The following is a 21,203-nucleotide window of genomic DNA, read 5'->3' on the forward strand; positions in this document are numbered from 1 at the left end:
GATGTTTACAAGTTTCGCCACTAAACAATTTCGACCCCAAGTAGTTTCGGTCCAATGTAATGAATACACCGGTAGGCCTATATACCGGTTTTCAGAAATAGAAAAAGCTGTTCGATTGTTTAGTTTTTGACGTATTAATCGGTCAATGTAGCTTTCATTATTACTTAATTTCATCTTTATATTACTTACATGTAACCTATATATACTCGAAGTAAACATTTTTTTAAAGGGGGGGGGGGGGGGTCTGTGTCTGAACAAACGACTTCATGTAATAATAAAAAAATGTCAACATCGAGGAAAGATGGGTGGTGGATTCTAAATTCACAGAGTGGTTGGGGTGAATTCCATCCAGAAATTTCTGTACAGGGAGTGAAATGGTGGATTCACTTCTGTAATACAAAAACATGTGCCATGTATAAAAATTGATTTGAGACCACGGACGACTTCTAAAGCAATCCTGTATTTCTACATATTTCGCAGAAATGTTTGCCAGAACAATTCAAGTGAATTTACTGGTCAGTTTAACTGTATTTGCTTTGTTTTATTGATTCATGTCAAATTTAATTATGCGTTTGTGAAATAATTTTTTTTAGAATTTCAAGGTATTTATAGATAGGTTTCCTTGAAAAACAATGCTTTAGCATACATTACATCGAATTCATCAATTATTTTCAAGAACTAAGTCTTGTCAGCAGCAATGATTTGTGCTGAGGTCCAAACACTGTTTCACTTTCAGTTTGAGTAACTGCATGCATAGGAGAGTTAATTAAAATCAACTCCCCCAAAAAACAAGAGGCATATTGGCCTTAACGGTCACCTGAGTAGCACATAACCCATACAGAAACTTGTCGAGGAGTCTCATATATGCCTTTAATTAATGGCCAACTTTTAACCCACTCTGACAAAGTATCAATTTCTTCTTTTTCAGATTTTGCCCATCGCTTGGCATAATCTTCAACAGAATTCATGATATGTATAAAATTATGACGCCATGTGAAGGATCTAGGCTCCCTAAATTTTGGTCCTTTCATAATAAGTGATTTTAGGTCTTCGTTGTTAAAACTAAATTAATGACGTGTCCGGCAGGACTACAGTTTTAGGGTGAAGAAGAACATGAACACGTTGGAGGATTATCTTTTAGATGATCGATATTAAGGTCTTGTAGAGTTTGTTTATGATTGAAAGTTTGGAAGCATTGGTTGAAGTATAAATGTAGGCTCAGGCTATCCACACAAAATCGTATGTTTTGCTTTAGTATGTTTGTATTACACTTGAATGACCTTTCCAGGTCAATGCACTTCTTCGTTGTTCATCAAACAGTTTCTAGAAACTAAATAACTTTTAATTCTTCTTTTTATTGGTATATGTCTTTTTTGTCAAATACAAAATTATACAATGTCATATCATGCATTACAATATCTAATGCTATCATATTTTCATGAGTACAATATGATTGTTATTCTTGGTCATGCAGACGCTTTTAATGTCATGTACTTGAACTTTGTACATTTATCATAAGGCTGAATGATAAACTATATTAAAGTTTTCAAAGATGCAGTGTGTTCATTCGTATAGTGAATGAAAAGCCTGCGATATGACACGTTACTACGCTGGTCAAAGAAGCCATCATAAGGGCAAAACTATGGCACATTTTACAGTTAGAGATTAACATTCTGATTTAAAGAATGCTTTGGGATATACTTGTAGAAAAAACTCTCTTTTGAATAAAGAATATTCTAAAGCTGACATTATGTGAAAATCATTCAATTTACTGGCTAACACTAATGTTTTCTTAAAAATTGTAAAGCAGAGATTGTCTGATTTTTTTATTCAGGAAAGAGACGCATTTTTTGAGTCATCCTCTAAATGTTTATTGTACAAGTATCTGCCTGACACTTTTTCGTTACAATTTTATTTGAGTAAAAATATTCCGGAAAACCTTGTTGTCCTTTTAACAAAATATAGACTGTCATCGCATATGCTTTTGGTAGAGCAAGGCCGATATAATGGAACTGTCAGATCGATGCGTATCTGTAAATATTGTAATTTAGGTGAAGTCGAGGATGAATTCCATTTCATACTTATCTGTCCATTTTATAAAAGTCTACGGGTATTGTATTTAAAAAAATATTACTGGTCTCGTCCTTCAATGTTTAAGTTAGTTCAACTCCTTGCCATTCATAATCGCAAACAATTGTGCCATCTCGCAATGTTTCTGCGTGAGGCAGGTAAAAAACGGGATGTCGGATAACTAGTACATCCAACTGATGTATTATTACTATCACTATTATTATTAATATTACTATTATTATCATTATTATCATTATTATAATCATTTGATTTATTGATTTATAGGGTCTCTCCTCCTATGAATGTACATGTATGAATAATATTTTTTTTGAATATTGTTTAACGTCAATAGCGAACTGTTTGATTTTGATTGGATAGAGTGTAGCATTATATATTTATAATTATGTACATATGTTTCAACAGCTTATAATTCATTTGAATTTAGCCAATAAACAATACTCTAATACTCTAATACTGGCATTTTTTCTATTAAAAATAGTGAATGTGAAAAAGTGTATTTGGAAGACGAATGGTGGATTTCTTAAAGCACACGTGGATGTACTTCATCCGAGATAACAAAAAAAAATTAAAAAATAATGGTTGGAAATATTTGGTGAAATTTTCAGGTAAAAATATGTGATAATAAAATATTTACTCATTGACAATGAGGAACAAAGGCATAACGCTAATGACCTAGATGTTTTGACATTGCGAACTGTAATGCTCAACGATAGCTGAAAATCACAGAATTTGGATAAGGCCTCGGAATTCTATAAGAAGCAAAACAACAATGATACATTTCGAGGTTAAGTAATGAAACATCACACACCTACAGAGAAGAAGGAAAATAAACAAACTAACAAACACAGAGTAATATAGTCATGTACCTGTTTGAAAGGTAAATACTGTGGAATCATTTATATTGGTGGGGGCATATTTCGTGGATTCTGGATTTTTTGTGTATTTGTGGGGATGTAATATTGTGGATGCGTAGATTAACTACCGGTATTTGAAAATTTGTTTTCGTTGAGAATGTAAATTCGTGTAAGCAAGGCTCAAGCCATGTTTTTTGTTTATTATGGTTCAATCCTGTTAAAGTTCTCTTTCAAGCTCAACGTTCTATCTGCTAATTTATATTTTACATAAACAGATTTCAGCATTTGTAACATTCATTTTAGATCTAAACTTGGAATGTACGGTACACAAAACATGACATGAGCTTTGTTTACGTAACAAAGAATTGTGAATTCTCATGTAGTTGACTATTAGAAATACATGACTACAGCACTGTTAACATTGAACATTTGTTGAACAAGAATAGAATTCCTGGGTCCCCCGCCGGTCAAGCAGTAGATCTATACTAGTATCGACCAAGGCTGATTTAGGAACTTGACCAAGGTATTAGTGATATAAACATTTGGTATAAATTTCATGTAAATCCGTCAAAATTTGTAGGCATGAGAGCGCTAACAAGGTGAATTTGGGGATAAAAAGGAGTCATTATTGTGGTCAAAGTCCCATAATTCCAACAAAAAGTATCGACCAATGCTGATTTTCGAACTTGACCAAAGTATAAGTGGTATAAACATTTGGTATAAATTTATTGAAAATCCGTCAAAATTTGTAGGCAGGAGAGCGCTTACATGGTCAATTTTTGGATAAAACAGAGTCATTATTGCAAAGTCCCATAACTCCAACAAAAAGTATCGACCAATGCTGATTTTCGAACTTGACCAAAGTATAAGTGGTATAAACATTTGGTATAAATTTAATGAAAATCCGTCAAAATTTGTAGGCATAAGAGCGCTTACAAGGTCAATTTTTGGATAAAACAGAGTCATTATTGCAAAGTCCCATAACTCCAACAAAAAGTATCGACCAATGCTGATTTTCGAACTTGACCAAGGTAATAGTGGTATAAACATTTGGTATAAATTTAATGAAAATCTGTCAAAATTTGTAGGCATGAGAGCCCTTACAAAAAAGTGTGACGGACGGACACACGGACGCCTGGACGGACGCCCGGCATTTCTATGTCCCCTCTCCGCGTTGCGGCGGGGGACAAAAATAAATAAATTTTGACCAAAATCGTGACCACACCCCTTCAGGATAACCAACAACAACAAGGCATATATTGACTGTGAGTAGGTGTATATACAGTGTTATATAGATTGTAATTTACACAAAATACAAGCAAAAGTTCCTTTATATAATAAAAGCATATACGATAATAAAATAATTTTGGTTCATATAGTTTTTTTTAATGAGTACACATCATGTATTACAGAATTCAAAGTTACTCTTTATTTTACAGAGTCAAAAAATATGTGTGTTAACGCAAGTCATACTGGTAATATTAACATGTAATACTATATAGACAGAAAAATGATACACATGTATGCTCAGGGTTGTCTCTAAAAATTGAAGTAGAAGGAGGAAATGAAAAAGTAGCAGGGGGTTTGGGGGTCTTCCTTATAGCTACATTGTGTTTGAAATGCAATAATAGCCGGGTAATTAAGGCATTATAGGCGGGGGAATTCCCCGCCTCCCGGGTCTTAGAGACAACCCTGATGCTTTATCAAAAAAAGGGAGCACTACAAAAAACTTAATTCATAACAAAGGATAAAATGTCAGATATTCATTACAAAACATCTATTTTGGTAATCTGTTTACCTAATAATAACTTCATTTACATTAAAAAATATATATGAATAACTTCACCAATAACTTTAATTTGCTAATCAATTTAAAATTGTATTGTCAATAAGTTTACTGTTCCAAAGAAAACAACAAAAAATAGAAGGTTAATTAACAGCTAATAATGTCAGACAGACAATGAGTACACTAAATTAATTGAAATAATTACAACCGTAATCATCTGATCTTCATTGATAAGAGAATATAAAGAAAAACAAAATTACATACTTCTAGCAGATAACAATGATCTAGAGTTTGATTTAAAAAAAAAGAATTTTTAAAAAAACAAGCACACAATCAAGGGATATAACAATTACCGGTATATAAAAGTTTGAAAAAATATCATATTCAACATTCTAGTCTAGGGACTACTCTAGAACAGTCTAGTCTAGGGACTACTCTAGAACAGTCTAGTCTATAGACTACTCTAGAACAGTCTAGTCTAGGGACTACTCTAGAACAGTCTAGTCTAGGGACTACTCTAGAACAGTCTAGTCTAGGGACTACTCTAGAACAGTCTAGTCTATAGACTACTCTGGGACAGTCTAGTCTAGGGACTACTCTAGAACAGTCTAGTCTAGGGATTACTCTAGAACAGTCTTGTCTAGGGACTACTCTAGAACAGTCTAGTCTAGGGACTACTCTAGAACAGTCTTGTCTAGGGACTACTCTAGAACAGTCTTGTCTAGGGACTACTCTAGAACAGTCTAGTCTAGGGACTACTCTAGAACAGTCTAGTCTAGGGACTACTCTAGAACAGTCTAGTCCAGGGACTACTCTAGAACAGTCTTGTCTAGGGACTACTCTAGAACAGTCTAGTCTAGGGACTACTCTAGAACAGTCTAGTCTAGGGACTACTCTAGAACAGTCTAGTCTAGGGACTACTCTAGAACAGTCTTGTCTAGGGACTACTCTAGAGGTAGGTACCTCTCTCTGTAGAATTTATCACTGTTCTCTATACTGATAACACCCCCTTGTTCGGTGAAGTGAGGTATCTGTTGGGAGGCGAAACTAATCGTGTTGTCGGTCACTGGAATCGCGACCGCCTGAGTCAGCGGACCATGTACATCAGGTGGAAACACCGCAATGGTCTCCAATATAGTGTTGGACTCGCTGCTTGGCTGGTACCCCGCATCCTTTGACTGGTACCCTGCCTGTTTTGGCTGGTAGCCCGCCTCCTGGTAGTTTTGGGTTGTCTTGCCCTGGGACTGACCCTGTTTGTGTCTGGGTCGGGTCTCCTGTGAATGAGTATTCATGTGTCTCTTCAGTTTGCCGTGTTCTTTGAAGGCTTTAGAACATATCTTGCACTCAAATGGTCTCTCATTTGTATGAGTCCTGTAAGTATATTGACAAGCAGATTAAATCATATTATTTTAGCATTTTTTTAACTTTATTTAATTTTTACGAGAACTGTTTCTGAAATTTTATCTATTCACAATATACAACATAAAAATCTTCTTCAAACAGGGCTCAAATAATACTTTCAGTGTGCTCTATTGTATTCAAACCAATATCTGTACATATCTGAGTGGCTCTACATACAGAGATTAAGTAAATTAAATCTTCATCAATTAAACTAAAGATTGGCATTGGGTCAGTAAGTAATCATTTCATTACAGTAACCATGAATTTTACTTGAAAAATTCAAAGTCCTAAATGCACTGAATGAAGACTTAGGTATACAAGTAGTAATGCTGCATACAAGTATTAATGCTGTATACAAGTAGTAATGCTGTATACAAATACTGTATACAAGTAGTAATGCTGTATACAAGTAGTAATGCTGTATACAAGTAGTAATGCTGTATACAAGTAGTAATGCTGTATACAAGTAGTAATGCTGTATACAAGTAGTAATACTGTATACAAGTAGTAATGCTGTATACAAGAAGTAATGCTGTATACAAGTAGCAATGCTGTATACAAGTAATAATGCTGTATACAAGTAGTAATGCTGTATACAAGTAGTAATGCTGTATACAAGTAGTAATGCTGTATACAAGTAGTAATACTGTATACAAGTAGTAATGCTGTATACAAGTAGTAATGCTGTATACAAGTAGCAATGCAGTATACAAGTAGTAATGCTGTATACAAGAAGTAATGCTGTATACAAGTACCGTATTTTCCCGACGACTCGTCGATGCGGACGACTCGTCGAATTGCTCATTTTTAGCCAAAATTTTAACAAAATCCTACGATACGTCGATCTCAGACCATACGTCGATCTTATCACTTCAAAATGGCCTATAAAACTGCAGTAACATTATCAGTGTATGATGCCACGATGTCACCGATATTGCTACCAATTATTATTAATGATTAACATTTAAACAATTACGCTTTATACTTATGCATCAAATTTTCAAATACCGGCAACTTCTACAAAGTCGCTTGCATTTTAAACAATTCCCGATATCGTGTGTTATGCAAAACTAAACTTACTTTGTCAGAAATATTTTATTCCCAAGCATTAAAATAAGTATCCACTCTGACTATTGCCAGTGTATTCGCCATTACGTAACCAGCCACCTGTTGACTCGGCGCGTGGTCAATGTTTGTTTAACAATTTCCGGTGTCATAGGCATGCACCTGTCTCGTGTCGGACTTCAAAGGGGGATCTCAAGTGCAGAAAGCTTAGCAATTACTATGATTTGATGAAACTTGTTTACTTTGTATCCAGTAATGCAGTTACACGCTATTGTTTTACATAGACACTGTTAGAAATAGATCGATCATTTGTACGACTTGATAATGACGATACCGGACCTACTGCAATATTTTCTTCCATTCAAACTTGGTTTCAATTTTACTGCGCAATGTTATCTTCCTACTAGTGATACATAGAACCATGTGACGATGTGTTTGAAAAACGGAACAGTAAAACTTTTAATTGATTAAAGACAATGTAACATTTTTTAATAACTGTTGTTATTATTATGTATTTAAGTGTTGACAGATGAGTGAAAATGATAATTATTAAAGATGAACAGTGAATTCAACAACGTAATTTTCAATCACACAGCCAACTCAAGATGATTAAAACCAAGATTTTTAATGCTATTTTTAAAAAATTTCTGACATCGAGCCTACGACAAGTCGAACAAGACGATAAGTCGGGTGCTCTGCTTCAGAGGAAAAAAATACCGACTAATCGTCGGAAAAATACGGTAGTAATGCTGTATACAAGTAGTAATGCTGTATACAAGTAGTAATGCTGTATACAAGAAGTAATGCTGTATACAAGTAGTAATGCTGTATACAAGTAGTAGTGCTGTATACAAGTAGTAGTGCTGTATACAAGGAGTAATGCTGTATACAAGTAGTAATGCTGTATACAAGAAGTAATGCTGTATACAAGTAGTAATGCTGTATACAAGTAGTAATGCTGTATACAAGTAGTAATGCTGTATACAAGTAGTAATGCTGTATACAAGTAGTAATGCTGTATACAAGTAGTAATGCTGTATACAAGTAGTAATGCTGTATACAAGTAGTAATGCTGTATACAAGAAGTAATGCTGTATACAAGAAGTAATGCTGTATACAAGTAGTAATGCTGTATACAAGTAGTAATGCTGTATACAAGTAGTAATGCTGTATACAAGTAGTAATGCTGTATACAAGTAGTAATGCTGTATACAAGTAGTAATGCTGTATACAAGAAGTAATGCTGTATACAAGAAGTAATGCTGTATACAAGTAGTAATGCTGTATACAAGTAGTAATGCTGTATACAAGTAGTAATGCTGTATACAGACCTGAGATGTACTGTGTACTGGGAGGCGGAAGGCATCTGTTTCTGACAGTACTGACAGCTGTAAATCTTGCCGTACTTGTTTTCGGTCACTGTCCCGTCCAGGACGTGACCCTTCATGTGGATCTTGTACGTCTCACTGTGTCGGAACGATTTATCTGGACACAGGTGACAGGAGAATTCCCGAATGTTCCCGTGGATCACCTTGTGTTTCTGGAGATTCCCAAACTGTGACCAAAAAAAATATGGTAAAGATAAATTCTGTTCTATTCATACTGCAGACCACCTTTTTTCAATAACTAAAGTCTTTTTATTTTGGTCAGCTGACAAGTAATGATTTTTTTTAAACATAAAAAATAAATTTCATTGAAAAAAGTTATAAATTTACACAATAGTATCCCCCTTTTCCTGCCTGAAGAATTCGTCATATGATACAATAAACTCACATTAATTCTGATAACCTCTCTAAACTCCAACATACAGTAAAGGTAAACACTCATACAGTAGCTATCTCTCAACTTTATAACAACGATTTTCTCTCACTGGTCTCAATGACCTTCAACACACTGCATGCAAAACAAACTATAAACATCAATACAATAGTCTCACCCGTCTGAATGACTGGTCACATGCTGTAAGTTATTTCTAATCTGCCTAAACATGCTGGAAAACTTTTACTGTAAACATTGATACAATGGAGTCACCTGCCTAAATGACATGCTCTGGGGTGTCTCTAAGACCCGGGAAGCGGGGAATTCCCTCGCCTAAAATGACAAAATTACCCGGCTATTTTTTTCATTTCAAACACAATCTAACTATAAGCTAGACCTCCAGACCCCCTTCTACCTTTTTATTTCTCCATACTACATATGTACATCAATTTTTAGAGACAACCCTGATCATGCTGTAAGAGAATATACAAAACATACTGTATGCTTGATTGACAGGTCTCATTCTGTTAACACTCACCTGTCTGAATGACCGGCCACAGATCTCACAGATGAACGGCATGGCCCCTGAGTGGATGTTCATGTGTACGGACAGGGCGGTGCTCCCTGACAAGTACTTCCCACACACCTCACACTGGTAGTCCTTCGTCTTGCCCTGGATGTGGAGACGGCGGTGCGTGTTCAGCGTGTCGCTCTGCTTGAACGCCTTCCCGCAGATGTCACAGATAAAGTCGCGGCTCGCTGTGTGAACATAGCGTTTGTGTTTGTGGAGGCTGTTCTGGTGTTTGAACGTCTGCTGGCAAATGTCGCACTGAATGATCGCGTTGTTCATGTGGGTTTTGTAATGGGAACACAGGTTTTTCTTGTTTTTGAAGGATTTATTGCATTGCTGACAAACTAACTGTACGTCCGGCTTGTTGAAGTCTATCTCCTTAATGAACTTCAAGTTATCCTTGAACGCCTTCTCACACGAGTGAAGTGCCAACACATACAGCATAGTGAAGGCCTGGTGACACCTGGAGCACACAAACTTGTTCCTGCCGCACCTCTTACACAGCGGCTTTTTGTTGTTGGTCTTTTCTCCACAGTTTCTGCACAGCTGTGTGGTAGAGTCGGAGGACTCTTCGCCACTGTCATCATCATCCACATCTTCATCCATCTTGACCTCCCCATCATCTGACTCTTCGTCACTCTCCTTCCCTTCACATACGTGCTTCAGGTAGATCCGTTCCGTCGCGAACGTCTTCCAGCATTTCTGACACAGTACCTCCTGGGTGGTACGTTTCTCCCCTTTCATCACCTGTCCCTCTTTGGATCTCCGAACTTCCGGTAGCTGTTCCCGAGTCAGGTCACATATTCTCCTGTGTCGAACCAGAGTATTCTTCTCTTTGAATTTCAGGCCACAATGAGAACACTCAAATTTCCTCTGTTCTGAGTGGACGTAGCGTTTATGCTTCCTCAGTTTGCTGCTATCCTTGTAGTAACGCCAACAGATATTGCACTGGTAACAGGTATCGCTGTTGTGGGTCTTATAATGGGCACACAGGTTCTTCTTGTTCTTGAACTTTTTATCACAAATCTTACACTGCAAGGCAGTCTTCAGATTGTCAAAGTCAACAGCCAGAATTTCCTCCATATTCTTTGAGTAAGACTTTCGACAGTCGTGCATTGCCAGGAAGTAGAACATCTTATACTTCTGCTGACATTCTTTACAGGTGAAGTCGTTACTGCAGCATTCCTCACAAAGCATAATGCTCGCGTCTATCGATTCACTGCCCACAATTTCCCGCTCGCAGTTAATACACGTGGTCTCTGTGTCTTCCGTCTCTCCTTCCTGTTCGTGCGTTTTCCGATGCTCCTCGTACTCGCCGGGCTCCGTAAACACCTTCTTACATCTCCTACACACGAACCTCTCCTTGTAGTGCTTCTGTTGGTGGTTCAGAAGCTCAGACTTGGTTTCGAAGTCCTCATTACACAGAACACAGACATGGCGCCTCCCCAGCTCCAGCCGGTCCTTCCTCTTCAACTCTTTGTCCACGGTGTGAGTCCTACGCTCGTGCTTCAATAAGCTGTACTTCCCGACAAACTTGGCAGGACACAAGTCGCAGGAGAAATTCTTTTTCAGACATTCGGGGAACAACTTGTGGTGTAGGCGGAGCTTGGCTGCATTAATAAACTCAATCTTACATCCCCCGCATCTCGCCGGTTTCTGACCGCCCTCGCTCTGACTCTCCTTTGTCGTCGTCACTGTCGCTTTCTTCTGCGGACCCCGTTTATTCCTCCCCTTCCTTCCCTTCGCTGTTTTCTTTCCTGCACTCTGATTGGTTCGTCCACTTTTCCTTGGTTTTCCACCAATCACTGTGCTGGGTACTGCTGTTGTTTTGGGTTCTGTGCTCTGATTGGTTGCGTCGTTCTCCAGTAACTTATCACAGATGTTGGAGACCACTGCACTCAGGCTGACTGGACTGTTCGTTATTGTGTCATCACTTTCATAGTCCACGTCTGAAAAAAAGAGAGCAACATCATCAAGGGGGATTTGAACAGGCCTTATATATAAGAGCTCCCAATTAATGACTCTTAAGAGACGAACCAAAGACTGTTTAAAGGGATGGTTTATGTCTATACACTTCATCAAAAAATGATAAAAAGAAGGATGCCGAGGAAAGACCCTCATTAAATTGCCTACACTTTTAGGTACGCTTTATCACCAAAGTATCTAAAGATTGATTTAATAAGCATTTGGATGTAAGCACAGATCCCTCCTAGGTCCCAATGGTGAGAGTTCTCTGCAATCCCCTTGTTGTAGTCCAGCTGATTTTCCGACTTTTTCCCCATAGCATCTGGTTTAACTTTGACCATGCTAATTTTTTTCTCTTCTGACCTCAGCGGCCACGCAATAAAGAAATTACATAGGTAGAGCTTTTTAACGAGAGCTTGGATGTTATCTTTCCTTTACAGAAGATTAAAAGTAAGCTCATCTAAGTTGTCTGGCCCTGGAGTGCATGTTAATTTATATATATATAAGTTTAATCTGTACATACCACAGAGTTGGGGTCAATTACTTTGAAAAGTAATTAATTACTTTCAAATACATTGACAATTTTATCAATTCCTTGCAATTACAATTACATTGATTTTTTAAAATGTAATTAATTACTCTCAATTACTTTGATAAATGTAATTAATTACATTTCAATTCATTCTCTCTTTATTTCCTCCTTAAGGAGATTTTGTAAAGCATAACATATTTACACTGTTATAAATTCAACACATAGTGAAAATAGATATATACAAAATAAGAAAAGAAAAGAAAAAAAAAAGTCAGTGCATAATGGGGCGGATCCTTTTGAAGTAATACGCAGCAGCGTCTCTAACGAACCGAAAATTAAACAAGTGAAAGTCATTGCTGTCATGTGCAGCGGTAATGGCGGAAAACGATCTTGCTCCTAAGAGGAAGAGATAACTGTCACGTTGGTTCAGACCACACAAGTCAGCACTTAACTCAACACTGAATTCGTTGATGATAGTATTCCACCAGGCGTCTCGAAGTAATAATGTATCTGCACAAGAAGTGGTAACATGCTCGAAAACATTGGTAAAGGAAGAGTTACACAGGAGACATGTTTCTGGAGGTATGTCTTGAAGCGTCCACAGTTTAACAATGAATTTGCAGAGTTCCACTTCATAGATATGTCTAGGTATTGTCCAGAGAGCAGTGGGGGGCTTTCCTGCATTTATGATGTTGAATAGCATAAAGTCGGGATCTGAAATCATCCGTTGACGTCTGGAATGAAGATGAAATTCAAGCACAGAGGCTTTCACGATAATTTTCCATTCTGGTTTCGGGGGGAAATATCCTTCGTCTAGGTAGAGTAGGAGATGATTCAGGAGACTGTATTTTGAAAGGATAGAGATTATGTCCGGAATGAATCTGTATGGCTTACAAGCCGGGGAGTAGAGGTATGAGAAAAGCCTGTGGAGGAATATCCTTTTGGGTAGAGTTTTGGTGTCAAGTTCACAAAGGCGACCAAGGAATTGAAGTTTTCGTATGTCGATTTCAGAGGAAATTGGAAGAAGACCGAGTAAGGACTCGCACATATCAGATCTGATTTGTTTCGGAAGCGCCATTGCATGTTTGCAGATGAAGTGTTGAAATGTGTTGAGAATTTGAGTATCCTTTTGCCTCAAGTCACACCATAACTCGGATCCATAGAGGACGGAGGGGAGGACAACTTTTTTGTAGAGTTTAGAAGTAGTTCTTGGATTAAGATGCTCGGATACTTTTAGTGCAAAGTAAGCTGCTTTTCCTTTTCTACACGCGTTTTCTGTTCTCTCGCTAGGGTCTAGTTTTGAATGTAACAGAATTCCTAGGTGGTTGTACGTTTTTGCAAGGTGAACAGAGTGAGCACCAAGTTGCCATATAAAGGAAAAGTCGGAAGGAGGCTCTGATGGGTGAAATCTGAGAATACTAGATTTGTTTGCATTGAAATTGAATCTCCATCGTTTGGAGTAGTCGTATGCTATTTCTAGCGTTCTTTGAAGACCGTTGGGCGAAAGCGCTATTAGAGAAATGTCATCAGCTAATGTTGGATTTGAGCTAGTTATGTCATATATACCAATATGGATGGACTGTTCTTCAAGTTCTTGTAGCAGGTCGTTGATAAACACAAGGTATAAAAATGTAGAAAGAACTCCACCTTGCCTGACTCCTTGAGATACAGGGAACCAGTCAGAGTACGACTGATTAGACACAACTGAGCAAGATGTATTTACGTGGCAGTCGTCTATTAGGGTCCACAAACGTCCCTTCACGCCGAGTTTATGCAGTTTGTACATGAGGCCGTGCCTCCAGACAGTATCAAACGCTTTTTGAGTGTCCAAAAAGGCGACGTAGGCAGTACTTCTATGTTCAATAAAATGGTAAATGGTCTCTTGTAGATTAAAAGAGGCAGTAATACACCCAAGTCTCTGCTGAAAACCTTGTTGTTGGAAAAGTAGCAGATATAGCGGCAATCGATTTAGTTCTGTTTAGCAGGAGTTTTTCAAAGATTTTTAGAAAACACGGAAGTAAGGCAATAGGTCTGTAGCTGTCCGGTGAGTTTCTGGGCTTGTTGCTTCCCTTAAAGATAGGGACTATCAGATCTTTTTTCCAGCTTGTGTGCATGTTAATTTATATATATAAGTTTAATCTGTACATACCACAGAGTTGGGGTCAATTACTTTGAAAAGTAATTAATTACTTTCAAATACATTGACAATTTTATCAATTCCTTGCAATTACAATTACATTGATTTTTTAAAATGTAATTAATTACTCTCAATTACTTTGATAAATGTAATTAATTACATTTCAAATACTTTAGTTTTATTTTTTCAAATCTTGAGAACATATACATATCCTTAGCAATTTTTTGCAAAATTTAAACGAAAATCTAATTTTAAATCTAATGTGCAACTAAGTGAGTTTTTTGACCATTTTAAATTAACTTCACAAAGCAATGTAACTATTGATAATGATATCTCCAATGATGCTGAAGATTGTATTTTTGAAGAACTAGATAAGGATATTGATGTTGAAGAAATTAAAGTAGTTATTAAGAAATTAAAAAAAGGTAAATCACATGGTGACGACTGTTTACTTAATGAATATTTCATTGAATTTGAAGAATATTTGTTGCCTATCCTACATAGACTTTTTAATTGTATACTTCAAACAGGTTTCTTTCCTGAATCATGGTCTACTTCTATTATTGTGCCTATTTTTAAAAAGGGAGATAAATCTGATCCTAATAATTATAGAGGAATCAGCCTTGTTAGCAACATGTGTAAACTTTTTACTTCCGTATTGAACAACAGACTTATAACATGGTAAGATGAAAATGATGTCATTACTGATGCACAATTTGGTTTTAAATCTAAATGTGGTACAAGTGATGCAATCTTTGCTCTACATACTTTAATTACTTCATCGTTGGCTAGTAATAATAAAAAACTTTACTGTGCCTTTATTGATTTCAAAAAAGCATTTGACTCTGTTGATAGGTCTAAACTTTGGATGAAATTGTCAAAAATTGGTATCCAAGGAAAACTTCTACGTGTTATAAAAGGGTTGTATAAAAATGTTAAAGCATGTGTGACTTCTGATGGACACTTGAGTGATTTCTTTAACAGCAATCTTGGTTTAATGCAAGGTGAAGTACTTTCACCCATTTTGTTTAATCTGTATGTAAATGATTTTGAAATCAATTTTTTAAATTCTGAATGTGTACCATTTGAAATTTCATCACTGAATCTTTTCCTTCTTATGTATGCTGATGACATGGTGATTTTTTCAGAAACAATTGCTGGTCTTCAATCACTTTTGGATGAATTAACATATTATTGTAGCACATGGAAATTACACATTAATGTTGATAAGTCAAAGATTGTTGTTTTTAGAAAAGGTGGAAGGGTAAAAGAAAACGAAAAATGGTATATTTATGGTAAACCACTTGACATTGTAGATCAGTTTGCTTATCTTGGCATTATTTTTTACTACAATAATAAATTTTCTAAAGCTGAGAAACAACTTGCTGAGCAAGGCAGGAAGGCATTATTTGTATTGAAAAAAAATATTAGAAACATGTTTTTTAACCATAATACTTTGCTATCATTGTTTGATTGCTTTGTTGGCAGTGTCATTAACTATGCTTCTGAGGTATGGGGTTCACTCAAAGCACCTAATATTGAGAAACTTCATCTTGATTTTTGTAAACATATCTTGGGAGTTAAAAGGTCAACTTGTAATGTAGCAGTTTATTCTGAATTAGGACGCTGTCCTCTGATGTACCAAAGAATGTTCAACATAGTTAAGTTCTGGAAAAAAATACTGTACCATAATAATTGTATTATTCAACATTGCTATTATACACTATATGACTGTGTCGAAAAACATAATTCAAATAACTGGTTGTATCATGTTAAAGATTTTTTATGCAATCTGGGTATGTTTGAATTGTGGGAAAAACAAAAAATAACAGCTGCAGATCTCATTGTTGTTAAGCAACGTATTTTTGACCAAGCTACACAGTATATTTTTTCTCAACTAGATATTTCTAGTAAATGCTCTTTTTTCAAATACCTAATTGCAACCCATAATTTACAATTTTATTTAAGGAAACCTATTCCAAACAAATATCAAAAGTGTATTTCCAGATTCAGGTTGTCTTCACATCAATTGTCGATAGAAACAGGTCGATTTTATAATATTGAAAGACACAATAGAAATTGTTTTTTATGTTCAAATTCTATTGAAGATGAATTTCATTTTATTTTAATATGTCCCATATACGAAGGCTATCGCAAAAAATACATTAAGCCTTATTACTGGAAAAAACCTTCAATGTGTAAACTTCTGCAACTTTTTAATGTTGAAAATGTAAAGGAACTATGTAATCTGGGTAAATTTATTCACTTTGGTTTGAAATTAAGAAAAGATTTACTTAATGCAAATTAGATGTTCATATCATAGTATGTACACTTCTGCCACATTCTCCTGTTAACCTACCTGTACGTGTATATTGTTTATATTTATTGTACTGATGAGCTGTATAGCTTAAAGTTAATAAAGAACTTGAACTTGAACATATATTAACAGCATTAATTAAGATATACAGAGCTTTATGTACGGTTATGTTTTTAAAGGTTGTACAGTTCAGTTCAGATCAGATTTCTTGAAAATTTCTAGAAAAATTTTCTTTAACATTAAATTCATTCAGTACCATTGAGTTCATTTTTGGTTCTGAATAATATTTTCTCTATAGTGAATTAATTTTTATTCACATATTAAAACTATGTTTATTCAGAAAGTACAACTTCCGGCAGGACAGCATATCAGTATACAAATAATAATTGCTATAATTCACAAGAAAGAGATATTTTGACTCCCTTAAGTCTAAAATCAATGGGGGTTCTTGGGTATTAGAGGAGTTCACACCTCCACAAAATTAGATCTTTAACTATTGCCCTGGGCAGTGTGTTATGCTGTATAAACATATGAAAAATTATGGGACATTTAATTATTGTATAAACAAAAGTCCATGCCAAACATGTATAAAATATTTTTATCATTATAAGACAATTTTATATTTCAAACTTGGAAAAAAAGTAATTGAGATGTAATTGGAAAGTAATTGAAAATTCACAATATTTTTGGAATGTATTTAAATACATTCAATTACTTGTAATTAAAGACAGACTCAATTACAAATTACTTTCAATTACTTTGAAAAATGTAATTAATTACACTAAATTACAAATACTTTTTTCAATTACCCCATCCCTGACATACCAGCCATTTTGTTTTTCTTTGCCCGTGGCTCCTTTGTGTCATCATCCTTGCTAACCTTCGCTTCCTCCTCTTCACTGGGCCTCCAGTCATCATCATCACCACCATGATCATCATCATCATTGTCTTCACAGAAATCATCCTGCCCTCCAACATCTTCCTCCGCGTTTTTTTGACTGGTTTCAGTTTCAGGTTCTTTTTTAGTCTGTCGTCTAGCGGTGGTCTGTTTTTTCTGTGATCTGTGATTTTCTTCCCTTTGATCTGATGACTCAACCTTGACTTCTGAAGATTTGTCCTTGACCTCTGTAAAGACTTTATCAACAACCTTGTCTTTATCCAGCTCTGTGGTGACCTCTGACCCTGGAACGTCACTTTGTCTGCCTACAGAACAATCCAACAACAATGACAGATTATCATGTCAAAGATAGCCATGTTCCATAGAAGTAAATTTTATCGACAAAGTCCCCATCTCATTCAAGGTAATAAACTAATCATCACAAAATGGCTGACCTCTGATCTAAACGACATTTCCTTTTATTAAAAAGATTTTATCGACGGCAACATGTAACATAGCAGAGTGGATACTCTCAGACTTGTGATTCGTACATCCCGAGTTCGAATCCCACAGGGGCTTTTGTTACTTAATACTGAAGTGAATTTTTTAGATATTCATTTTTTCCCTAAAACTGCAAATCTTTTGCTTATTTGACATTTGTACAGTTTTTTTTATCATTATATCTTTCACAATCAAATAATTTACTGTTAATTTGAGTGACTTTTTCCAGGTGTGTTATTTTACCTTAAACAACATGGCTTACATAAACTCAGCTTCACAGGATTTGATCACGAGACCAACCAAGTTCATATCTTAATAAACTTTTTAAACACTACTCTTCACAAGTTTATTTTTTAATGTGACTTGAATTTCTGAAAAAATTTCAGATTCGTATCTTTCTAAAATAAAATTTATAAGGTTCACTCACCTTGACAATGGGTCACAAACTCCTGCATGAGGTCGCGGGGGGTCAGACTGTCCAGGAAAGAGTGCCCCCTGGGGGAGGAGAAGTGGAGTCCCTGGAACTCGGAGTCACTGCGGACACCGACCAGAAACAGGTACTCGTGGTTGGCCCGCAGCAGCTGGGCACACTGACAGATGATACTTAACATTAGTTATACATACATGTATGATGAGGGTTATCGCTGCTATGTTAAGGCTGCCCGATTAATTTCACAGCGATATGTAGAAAGTCACTTGTCTGTACTTCATACGATATGACGTCACAGTTAACTTTAACGTCACGATCTGCATTCCTTTCGATCGTTCTTAGAGAATGTATCGTAACGAAATAAGTGATATTCATTGTGCATAATATAAAACCGCTTCATTCCTTTACTTAGACACTGTTGAAAATACTAGCGATACTAAATTCAATATCACCGATATGGAGTATAAAAAAAAAATCAACAGTTTTAAAGCTTCGTAATAGGTAAATAACTTTTCATAAACTAATGGTTTTGAGACTCCCCCTGCTACGTGTAATCTAATGAATGGTGATATGTATATGCATATAAAAAATCAGGAGAGAAAATAAGTACCAATGTGAATCTTGCTGGGGGAAACCAATTGACCTGATTTTGTGTAAATTGAGCCTAAAAGGTAAAAATTGTGCCTAATTTCGATGGCGGTGCGAAATGTTTGGACAATATTTCAAATAAACGAAATATTTATATGAACCCCCAGCAAGAACTGTAAAACACATTACTTATCGAAGGATTTTTCATAAAAATATTTTTGATTTAATGTCATTATTCACTTGCGCCGATGCAATTTTTATAGATTATTTACCGTGTTAGAATACACCCGTCACGTGCTTAAGAAAAATTTATGACGTCACAAAAATACATCAAATATAGTGTTGGATGTCACTGTTAATTTATGTAATAAAAGTTTAAAGAAACTCGCTCGGTTAAAGTATTTTTCGATAATTAAAATAGTATCATTTTTCGATATATATTAGCTTCGGACAGCCTTAACATAGCTGCGATATTCGCCAATATTTAAATCTCTTTATATGAACCAAAGAAAGAGCAATTTTTAATCAATCAGCTGAACACACATATCATGTATATATATATATATGGGACTTCAATTAACACTTTTTATAAACCTTTTCACAGTTTGAATACACCGTAAAAATATTAAGATCGTATTATTTTGTTGTTTTTTTTATGGTTGAAGCATAATTTAGAAAAATTAGTTACAGTTTTGTAAAAGCATAGAACAATTTGGTACACATTTTGTTATACTCTGAACATTTTTTCATAAATATTGTTATTGCAATGTCTGCACAATATATATCAATATATCAAACATGACAAACAAGAACCTTGATTAGCCTTTCAAAGAGCAATTAAATTTTCTCTATTCTAAAAAATTTACAATTCAAAAACTTACAGCATTCTGAATGGATTCCATGATACTGGTACGTGTGTTAGATTCATTCCGCGAGTCTCTGGACTGTGAGTCAGTATTTTGTGAGTCTGCAGTTAGCTGAGCTGTCTCGAGTCGTTCATGGCTGAGATTGTCTTGTTGACTCGCAAGCTGTGAGCTTTCCTGTTGTTCTTGACTGAGTGTGACTTCATGTTGGTTATCAACTTCAGCTTTGAGTTGAGTGTGATTAGCGAGCTGCTCTAACTTGACACCAAGTTGAGTGTGGTTAGTGAGCTGTTCCCCTTCGATCCACTCCTCCACTGTTGTGACATCGACTTCCTCTTCCATGCTCAGTGGTCATTAACCAGTCACGCATCCATCAAACTATTAAACAGTTGGTCCTAAAACAAATTCATGAGTAAATCTGTCAATTATTTTTAATAAAACAGCTAACAAAGATATCAAAATGGCATTTAAAAAAAACCTTGTCATAAAAAATCAAATTAATTTTTTTGTATTTTGCTGGCTGAGTATAATGGGATGGGAGAAATAATGACGGACAGGGTGGGCATTCAAACTTGTGCCACCTGAATCTCTATAATCAGGCGATCTGTCAACTGAACCATCTGGCGCCAACAATCAAATCAGTCCATCACAGCTGTCTATAGATAGGGACAGATTGATCATGGACCCTTAAAGAAAGTGGAAGTAGTTAGAATAGCTACTTTACATGCAACAGAGATAATACGATGGGGACAGGTTACTGAAACCTGCATGACCAGCTAGAGGGGGCGTTTCAAAGGAAAAATCTTGGACATATTTTTTACATACTGTTGAATGAACATCAATTAACCCTGGTGTAATATTTGATACCAAATTAATACTATTAGAAAATGTGCTGCATAAATAACTTGGGAACAAAAAAATAGAAAATTAGCTATCTAAACGCAGGATATTTACAGGAAATAACATGTTATTTATGTCTCTGATATTAAGAAACAAAAGTGTGACACATTTAATTAGCATATGCAGGTTTCGGCCCAGTACACGACCTCGTGTATTCTCCACGCTATGCATGTGTATAACGTGGGCTCAATAGGATGACAATACAACAGAACAAACTTCTTCTACTTCGATAGCTCAGCCTCTCTGAACAAAAATGTCATCTTTTAAAAACTTACCGTATTCGTAATTTTCAACAAAGCATGGCAACTAAACATGCATTTGATGAATGTTAAATATGCAATAAATCAAATTTAAGAAAGTATTTTGTGAAAAAAAAATCTGCAGCTCAAATTTCTCCAAGAACGACAACTTTACCTAACAAATCAATAATTAGCTCGTACTTGTGTTCATTCTATTGGTCTAATTTAGATTTCTAGCATGATGACGGCTCCTGATATATGTTGACCAGAAAATAAATGTAGATACTCCAAAAAATTCAAATGAAGTTGTTGAAAAATGTTAGGTTTT

At 35.7% G+C, this 21,203-nt stretch overlaps 1 protein-coding gene across 1 annotated transcript; it reads right to left on the reverse strand.

Moving 5' to 3' along the window:
* Positions 1-4,309: 4,309 nt before the first annotated feature.
* On the reverse strand, positions 4,310-21,042 carry LOC128170744 (zinc finger protein 184-like). The gene is made up of 7 exons (XM_052836527.1): positions 20,912-21,042; positions 19,755-20,131; positions 18,283-18,445; positions 17,303-17,680; positions 9,494-11,475; positions 8,529-8,752; positions 4,310-6,102 (listed from the first exon to the last, which is right to left on the reverse strand). Exons 2-7 carry the CDS (start codon positions 20,076-20,078, stop codon positions 5,676-5,678), a joined length of 3,498 nt encoding a protein of 1,165 aa, XP_052692487.1. The 5' UTR covers positions 20,079-20,131; positions 20,912-21,042; the 3' UTR covers positions 4,310-5,675.
* Positions 21,043-21,203: the final 161 nt, after the last annotated feature.

This window comes from Crassostrea angulata, chromosome 2 (assembly GCF_025612915.1).
Source record: "Crassostrea angulata isolate pt1a10 chromosome 2, ASM2561291v2, whole genome shotgun sequence".
Taxonomy (NCBI): Eukaryota; Metazoa; Mollusca; class Bivalvia; order Ostreida; family Ostreidae; genus Magallana; species Magallana angulata.

What these genes read in the sequence shown, in the direction of transcription:
- LOC128170744 (XM_052836527.1), bottom strand. Translation starts at nt 20,078, where the DNA reads ATGGAAGAGGAAGTCGATGTCACAACAGTGGAGGAGTGGATCGAAGGG. An exon ending in AAAGAAAAACAAAATGGCTG is followed by an intron (nt 11,476 to 17,302) that starts GTATGTCAGGGA and finishes TCTTTTTTTCAG; the next exon opens with ACGTGGACTATGAAAGTGAT. An exon ending in GTGGCCGGTCATTCAGACAG is followed by an intron (nt 8,753 to 9,493) that starts GTGAGTGTTAAC and finishes TTTTGGTCACAG; the next exon opens with TTTGGGAATCTCCAGAAACA.